The following is a 9679-nucleotide window of genomic DNA, read 5'->3' on the forward strand; positions in this document are numbered from 1 at the left end:
AGAGGAGCACTATGGGGGCACTATATAGGGGTATTTTATACTGGCACATTATGGGGGACATTAGCTCAACTTGGGGCATAAGGGGGTATTTTTTGCATTGTCACATTATAAGGAGAATTATTTCTACTGGGGGGCATTATGGTGGGCTTTATTACTCCCCCATGGTATGACCCCCCCTAGTAGCAGCACCAGCCTCTCTCTGCTCTGTGACCCCTCAGCCCCTTTTCCAAATCCTTATTATGAAATCTCTCTCATTAGGATAAAAGTGGTGTCCGAGATCCCCAAGGGCCAAGCCAAGTAACAGTAAGTTTTCATGTGAAATATGTTAATGTTATAGACATATAGCATACACTGTGCCACACAATATACAGCATACCGCTACACTGTGCCCCACAATATACAGTATACCTCTACACTGTGCCCCACAATATACAGTATACCTCTACACTGTGCCACACAGTATACCTCTACACTGTGCCACACAATATACAGTATACTTCTACACTGTGCCACACAATATACAGTATACCTCTACACTGTGCCACACAATATAAAGTATACCTCTATACCGTGCCCCACAATGTACAGTAGACCGCTACACTGTGCCACACAATGTACAGTATACCTCTACACTGTGTAGTCTGTTCTATAAGTACCCTTGTTCTGTGGCGGCGGACAGAAAATAATCTGGAAGTGCCCCTCCCGAGACCAGGCTCTGGATCCGCCACTGGTCTGGACCGCTCACAGGAGTGTACATTTCTTCTAAACTGTAATCTGTATCCTCTGACCTGCAGAAATCAGCACTCACTCGATAACAACTAACAGGCAGTACCTGTAGGCTGTAGTCTGGCCCTGTTACCGAAGCTAGCCGAGTGGTGTAAGGTTAAGGTACTAGTAGAGACGAGCGGCCGCTTAATCCTGATTTAAAATTAAAGTTACTGCAGGATATGGATTACAGTTTAGAAATGTCAAATGTATACTCCTGTGAGTGGCGGGGAGGGGGATCTGTGGATGACACTGTTATAGGGAGGGGAATCTGTGGATGACACTGTTATAGGGAGGGAGATCTGTGGATGACACTGTTATGGAGGGGGAAATGGGGATGACACTGTCATGGGGTGGATCTGTGGATGACACATATAGCATAAGATGCTATATACGGTATGTGGCATCCACAGATCCCCCCCATAGCAGTGTCATCCACAGATCCCCCTCTCTATAAAAGTGTCATCCACAGACAGCAGGACTTTTCTTCCCTGTTGCAGTTTTAGGTATTGGGTAAAGTATCGCAGCATTTCTAAGCGTACTTGTGTAAATGTATCGTTGTTATAGCTGTCCCCCCCCCCCTACTTTTGTCCTGGCCCCCAGTGTGCCCCCCCAAAATTTGAAAGCTAGAGACACCACTGCTGCTTAGGCTGCTTACTTACAGCAATGCTCAGTCCCTGCAGCCTCCGGCACCTCCGGCTCTCCACTGGCTCAGGCCCGCCCAGCTCCCGCCTACCACTGACAGCGGCGGAGAGAGTGAGAGAGGAAACGCCGATGCTGTGGCCCCAAACCCCGCCCCCAGGCCGACTCCATTGCTTTCTGCGGCCCCAGACCCTGGAGGCGCGGGCGGCAGTTTAGTGTCGTGGCATACCACTTCTAGTAAATATTTATTTTGCGTAAAATCTACTTGCTGTACAAGTTGTTGAAATGTAGAACTACAAGGCTCAGCATGGACTGGCAGCCTCCTGGTGCAGGCTGCATATGGCTGGCAGTTTAAATGTCCTTATTTCTTCTGAGAAATCCTCACTTCCTGTTCCTCTGTCTGTAACTCCACACAGTAATGCAAGGCTTTCTCCATGGTGTGGATGGAGATGAAGATGGAGATTTGCAGATAGAGAAAGGAGCTGTGTGTTAGTGGGCGTCCTGACACTCCTGCTCGCCCCCTCAGGAGGCTTTCTCCACGCCATGGAGAAAGCCTCGCATTACTGTGTGGAGTTACCAGAAGAACAGGAACTGAGGATTTCTCAGAACTACATAATCTTTTTTAGTTTATTCATATGAACTGACAACTTAGTGCTTTACAATATACGAAGCCATTACCTTCGTTGTTAGTTTGTTTTCATCTATATTTTCAGATCATCTTCATCCATCACCCCATCTATTCATCTACTAGACCTCTTTAGAAAGAAGTACATTTTTTTCCTAAATAACTAGCTTTTTTGCCCAAGGCAATAAAAAAATACGAATAAGTGAACGAGGACAGGGAACGCAGAGCAGTCAAACTGTTTTACAGTCTGCATCTTCATGTGTTTCTTCACCAATTGAATTGGATTCTGTGTCTTCTGATGAAGTTCTGCCTTCTACTTCAGACACACTTGATGGTCCTTCTTGCACTGATCCAGATTATCTTGAAAGTCCTGAAACTGCCTGGCCAAGTTGCTGGACTTTGGAACAAAAAAACTCTTTTTGCGAGAAGTACGATTGGCTTGACTTCCATGATCAGAAGCTTGGGTGCAAGGTGTGCAAAAAGTTTGTAGTCTTGGCTTAGAAAAAAAAAAATGGCATGAAGATATCAAAGGAATGGGCAAATAATGAGGTAACCAGTTATGGCACCAAGTGATCACTTCTTTAAGAAAAAAAATGTTTGTGCACAAAGAAAGTTCTGTACACAAGGCCGCGTTAAAAATTCTTTTGGAACGAAAAAATTAACATCTTGAAACGATTTGTTTAAAACACTTGGCCCAAGAGAAAGACATAACTATGAAGATCTTTCGCACTGCATACAAGATAGCCAAAGAAAACCAGTCCTTCAATAGATTTTGCTCTGAAATAGATCTGCAGGAGTTAAATGGAGTTAATATGGGCCGCATTCTTCACTCAACAAATGCCTGCATTAATATTGTGAATCACATCGCACAAGAAATGAGAAAAAACTTGGTCAATGAAGTCGTAAGATCAAAAAGTAAAATCGCCCTTATTATTGAGGAGTCAACCACTTTAAGTCAAAAATCTACACTGATTGTATATGTTCGATTTCTTCTTGCAAACAGTGCAATGGATTCCCCTGTAAATTTCTTTCTTGATTTGGTTCAACTGGAAAGCGTGAACGCAAAAGGAATTTGCACTTCTCTCCTTAACTGCCTGCATTCTTATGGGATAATGGACGACTACTTAAGATAACATTTGATCAGTGTTACATGTGATGGTGCAGCCGTGATGTTAGGCAATAAGAGCGGTGTTGGGACATTGTTGAAGGAGAAATTTCCTTCAATTATTCTGTGGCACTGTGCTAATCACAGATTAGAATTGTCAGTTTGAGATACGGTCAAACAAACATCAGGAATTAATCGGTTTAAGGCCTTTATGGATAAGTTGTATGTACTATATCATGCATCTCCCAAAAACAGCAGAGAACTGCAAGCCTGTGCTAGCTCCCTAGAGGCGCAGCTTTTGAAAATAGGACGAGTTCTCAGTACGAGATGGGTAGCATCTACTTTTCGTTCTGTCAGCAGTGTGTGAAAGCTACAGAGTGTTGGTTCGTCATTTTGAAGAAGCAAAGCAAGATACCGCCCGGGACAAGACTGAACGCTGTATGTATGAAGGCCTATTGAGAAAAATTACCAGCACAAACTTTTTATTGGATTTGGGACTCATGTGTGATGCTCTTCAAGAGTTGTCTGAATTAAGCTTGGTGTTGCAAGAGCGAAGAATAAATCTATACAGGGCAAATAAATAAATACAAACTGTTGTACAACTCTTTGAAAGTAGAAGAACAGAGCCAGGTTCTTATTATAAAGAAGCAGCTGTTGCCTCTGAAAAGCTCTGTTTCCAGGGAATCTCCTTTTACAGAAAAGAAGCTAAGAATGACCCTCCCATAGATCCTGTTGCGTTTTATGAAAAATTTTTAATCTTCAATAGAGAGTAGACTGCTCACTGAAAATGATTCTGCTTTAGCCAACTGCACCAGGGTGCTGGACTCCTAACATTGGCCTGACAATGTTGAGAAACAGCTTACTTTTGGAGAGGATGAAATTAGAAATGTGTCCATTAGATTCCAGTTGAATGAAAGGAAAATGATACATGCTTTCAGAGAATATTTGATTGAGAAAACTTTGCCTGATGACCTGTGCCCTCTTATAAATGCCATTGAAAGTATCCCAATTTCATCCAGTGAGTGTGAAAGAGGATTCTCACAAATGAATTTAATAGTTACTCCCAACAAAGCTTCCCTTCTGACAACAACCATTTCAGGACTACTGTTTATCAGAGTTAATGGTCCTCCTCTACGTTGTTTTGATCCCTCTAAATATGTCGATTCAAGGCTACTTCGTGGTCGTCATGCTGCTACTGATGTCAGAAGCAAGGAGAGAAGCAGAGAAGATGCATATGACAAGAACGCTGAAATCATCTGGAAATGTCTCTGAGCCTTTCGGAGGTGATGGTACATTTAAACTGGAAAGGGCTTTATATGATACAAAACTTTTGTTTCAATTGAACTCAGGAGTGAGGTGGGGCTGAGACCTAAGTAAGCTTAAGGTGCATCAGTGTGAATGATTGAACGAATGTGTGTGACTGCTGTTGTATTGTTATGGGTACCTTCCCACTGGGGGAAGGGAGATATTTTCCCAGGGCTCTGGGATGGTATATGTGCCTACTAAGACATGTCATTTATTTTACTGGGTTGCTAAGGCCACCAAATATATTTGCTTAGGCAATGTGTAATTGGTCCCCTGTTATCCCCCCTCCTTTCTTTTCATGTATTCACTTTACTAAACTGTGATTAATATGTGCAACTGCAAAACTTATAAATAAACACCTTTCAAAAAGGAAATGTCTCTGAGCTTACTTATGGTAAGTATTCCAATTTTTTTGCACATTTTACTGCATTGCTTTTTAATTCCATACATTTACTTTTATAGCCCCCCCCCAAATTTTACTTGCATCCCTGTTCTCTAAAGGTGTGGTTTTAGGGGGCGGTCCTAGAGGTGGGTAGGGGCGTGGCCAGGGGGGGGGGGGGGGGGGGTGAGTTCCACCACCTTTTCTCTGAGAAAAAAAGCCCTGTGTAGAACTGTAACTGCGCCCATGGAGCTTATGGAACAGCCTGAATATAAGAGATCCTCAAAGTAAAACATATCATCTCCGTATCACAATACAATAATAGGAATAAAAATAGTCATAGGAAACAAAATGATCAAAAAATCAATATATCCAATAAAAATATTTTATATCAAGTCTTCAGCCAGACTTCTGGAGCACTCGGATCTGTATTTAGGCATCAGGGTTGGCAAGAGAGAGGTCAAATTGGCCTATTAATATTTATGTCCAATTCTCAACAACATCTGCGCCCCTTGATGGATTTGCTCCAACATTTTGGCTCTATCTCGGGATATAACATCAACTCCGCCAAAAGCGAAATTCTTGAACTGCAATCCAAAACCCCCTTCCATCTGTGGCAGATGAACGGGTTTACCCCCACATCAGTCAAACAACATATAACCTGGGACTAAAAATAGGCAAACTTCCTAGCTCATTGTACAATTTAAACTATCCGCCACTCATAAGGAAAATAGAGGCGGAACTAAATAAATGGCACACACTTCCTTTGTCATTTCTAGGACGATGCCATTTGATCAAAATGATGAGTTTCTCCAAATTGCTATATCCTTTTTAAATTCTCTCAATACTGTTAAAACATACAGATGTAAACACACTCAATAAAGCCGTCACTAAATTAATTTGGTCGGGGAAGCGTCCCCGGATATCCCTACAAAAACTGATGCTATGGAAGCCTGAGGGAGGAGGGAAGTTTCCAAACGTACAGGGATAGATAGCTTGCCTCATGAGACAGATTATGGACAAGCTTCATGACACAGATCATATCTCCAACAAAGATCTGGAACAAAACCTAGTGGCTCCTTGGGGCCTGGTGTCTTGCCCACATTCCAACTTGGCTGCTCTCCCCCCAGAGGTCAAGAACTCAGTACTGATAAGAGATACAGTGGTAGCATGGAAAGTCATCAGGAAAGCATTCAGACTTCCCTTAAAAAAAAAATGCTGCTTTGGAATCATCCTGAGTTTCCTCAAGGGAAACATGTAAGATTATCTGAGGACTGGAAATCCAGAGGGATAGTTAGGGCAGTACATCTGATGCACGTGGAGGAGAGAGACGAAGGTTGTCTCTGCGGGAACTGAAGGAAAAATACCAACTACCAGACTCTCACTTTCTTCATATAATGCAAGTTCTAGAATTTTGGAGGCACAAAGTTTGTGACTTATCCAAAGAAGCACCCACAAACATCTTTGATAATATTGTGGGAAGCTCTCCGCGAATAGTATCACTTTTGGACCTTTACAGAGCCATGTCCGACAATTTCACGAAAGTTTTACCATCCAAGCTTTTCTACAAATGGGAACAAATAACGATGGACGCTAAGATCAGTGACAAAATCCTGGAAGGGTGCACAAAAGTTCGCTCCTGTGTCATAAATGAGAGATGGTGGGAATCTTAATTCAAAATGAAGCATAATGCCATATATGGCTTTAACTTTTCAGCCTCTTCCAGGTTCCCAGATTGCATCATTCATTCATTGTCCCAAATTTCACCTATTATTTTCGCTAAAAGGACCTAGGAATTTTAGTGAACAGCAACTAAGCTGCAAAAACTAGTGTCAGGCAGCTGCTGCCAAGGCCAATAAGATAATGGGTTGCATCAAAAGGGGCATAGATGCCCATGATGAGAGCATAGTTCTACCACTTTACAAATCAGACCACACATGGAGTACTGTGTACAGTTCTGGGCTCCTGTGAACAATGCAGACATAGCAGAGCTGGAAAGGGTTCAGAGGAGGGCATCTAAAGTAGTAACTGGAATGGGGCAACTACAGTACCCTGAAAGATTATCAAAATTAGGGTTATTCACTTTTGAAAAAAGACAACTGAGGAGAGATCTAATAACTATGTATAAATATATCAGGGGTCAGTACAGAGATCTCTCCCATCATCTATTTATCCCCAGGACTGTGACTGTGATGAGGGGACATCCTCTGCGTCTGGAGGAAAGAAGGTTTGTACACAAACATAAAAGAGGATTCTTTATGGTAAGAGCAGTGAGACTATGGAACTGATGGTGATGGTGAGTTCACTAAAAGAGTTCAAGAGGGGCATGGATGTATTTCTGGAGTGTAATAATATTACAGGCTATAGCTACTAGAGATGGGTCGTTGATCGGGAGTTATTCTGATTGGAGTCGGGAAGGAATTTTCTTTTCCCTCTTAAGTGGGGAAAATTGGCCTCTACCTCACAGGTGTTTTTTTTTTTGCCTTCCTCTGGATCAACTTGCAGGATAACAGGCCGAACTGGATGGACAATTGTATATTTTAACAGGCCTTATATAACAGGCCTTATATACTATGTAACTATGTACCAAGTGGTATACCCATCACTAACACTTCAACTCCACTAGCACCTCAAGTTCTTCTTTTCTTTCGGATAAATCATTCCCTAGGATCTGATTTACCCTTGCTCTTTACTCATTCTCCAAATGTAAAAAGCCGGCCTCAGATTTTTGGCATGGCATATGGTCATGCCCTCGGGTCTCAAAATTTTGGGAAAATCTGATAGTATATGTCAGGACATACTGGTCGATCAACCTCCCCCTCAAACCTCAAACATTGTTGTTTTACTATATTCGCTTTCCAACACACCAAGCTACTCGCCCTCAAAATGTTCCTCTCTTCCGCCACTCGATATTGCTGGTGGCCAAAAGAGTAGTATTACACCACTGGCTCTCCAGCTTAATGCCAGACGTATCAACAGTGATTTCACAACTGAAGATACATTTCTGTATGATCAGATGGAGGCAAAAAGGCACAAAGAGAGCTCTGCTACTAAATTCTTCCAAAAATGGAAGACTTTTCTGACCACACATTTCATCCTCTCTGAAATCTCAGAGACAGTCAAACCATTTCAGTATACCTCCTGGTACATTATCTCCCCTTTATGAAAGGTACTTTGGGCGCTCTTCAAACTTAACCTTCCCTTTCCCTCCCCTTTTTATGTTTTTTCTTTATCATACTATTATTATATTTTATAATATGCTGATTGCTGGAAACCCATTTTTATCAGTTGCTTTATGATATAGATGTACTATTTCAAACAATGTATAATTCCAGAAATCTTGTTATATTTTCCTCCCCTTTTTTAATTTCTGTCCCTGTTTTAAAAATTTTAAATGTTTCAATAAAAAGAATAAAAAAACAAAAACACATAAGGGAGGTCACTAAAGGGCTAAGCCTGGAGATGGCTTCTCTTTGTGAGTTTTTTGATGTGTAACAAGAGCTGATTTCTGAATAAAACATTTTCCACATTCTGAGCATGAAAATGGCTTCTCCCCGGTGTGATTTCTCTGATGCATAACAAGAGCTGATTTCTGCTTAAAACATTTTCCACATTCTGAGCATGAAAATGGCTTCTCCCCTGTGTGAACTCTCTGATGGAAAACAAGAGCTGATAGCTGCTTAAAACATTCACCACATTCTGAACATGGATATGGCTTCTCTCCTGTGTGAATTCTCTGATGCGTAACAAGAGCTTGTTTGCGCTTAAAACATTTCCCACATTCTGAGCATGAAAATGGCTTCTCTCCTGTGTGAGTTCTCTGATGTACAACAAGATATGAATTATTGTTAAAACATTTCCCACATTCTGAACATGAAAATGGCTTCACCCCGGTGTGATTTCTCTGATGTACAACTAGAGCAAATTTCTTCTTAAAACATTTCCCACATTCTGAACATGAAAATGGCTTCTCTCCTGTGTGAGTTCTCTTATGTACAACAAGATATGAATTATTGTTAAAACATTTCCCACATTCTGAGCATGAAAATGGCTTCTCTCCTGTGTGAGTTCTCTGATGTACAACAAGATATGAATTATTGTTAAAACGTTTCCCACATTCTGAACATGAAAATGGCTTTTCCCCTGTGTGATTTCTCTGATGTACAACAAGAGCAAATTTATGTTTAAAACCTTTTCCACATTCTGAACATGAAAATGGCCTCTCTTCTCTGTGAGTTTTTTGATGTGTAACAAGAGCTGATTTCCGGTTAAAACATTTCCCACATTCTGAACATGAAAATGGCTTCTCCCCGGAGTGAACTCTCTGATGTACAACAAGATATGATTTCTTCTTAAAACATTTCCCACATTCTGAACATGAAAATGGCCTCTCTTCTCTGTGAGTTTTTTGATGTGTAACAAGAGCTGATTTCCGGTTAAAACATTTCCCACATTCTGAACATGAAAATGGCTTCTCCCCGGTGTGATTTCTCTGATGTACAACAAGAGACGATTTCTTATTAAAACATTTCCCACATTCTGAACATGAAAATGGCCTCTCTTCTCTGTGAGTTTTTTGATGTGTAACAAGAGCTGATTTCTGGTTAAAATATTCTGAACATGAAAATGGCTTTTCCCCGGTGTGAACTCTCTGATGTACAACAAGATATGATTTCTGAGTAAAACACTTACTACATTCGGAGCATGAAAATGGCTTCTCTCCTTTGTGAATTCTCTGATGTTTAACAAGAGATGAATTATTGGTAAAACATTTTCCACATTCTGAACATGAAAATGTTTTCTCTCTTACATAAGCTGTTGGATGTTTAGCACCTCTGCTGTGACTTGTATTCTGTAT

General features: G+C 41.2%; 1 protein-coding gene across 1 annotated transcript; it reads right to left on the reverse strand.

Annotated features, from left to right (window-relative positions):
- Positions 1 to 7428: 7428 nt before the first annotated feature.
- On the reverse strand, positions 7429 to 9427 carry LOC121005754 (gastrula zinc finger protein XlCGF17.1-like; the record flags this gene model as incomplete). Its single annotated transcript, XM_040438522.1, has 1 exon — positions 7429 to 9427. A coding segment is annotated over one exon (1164 nt), but the record flags the coding sequence as incomplete, so codon positions are not given.
- Positions 9428 to 9679: the final 252 nt, after the last annotated feature.

Source organism: Bufo bufo, chromosome 6 (genome assembly GCF_905171765.1).
Source record: "Bufo bufo chromosome 6, aBufBuf1.1, whole genome shotgun sequence".
Lineage (NCBI taxonomy): Eukaryota > Metazoa > Chordata > Amphibia > Anura > Bufonidae > Bufo > Bufo bufo.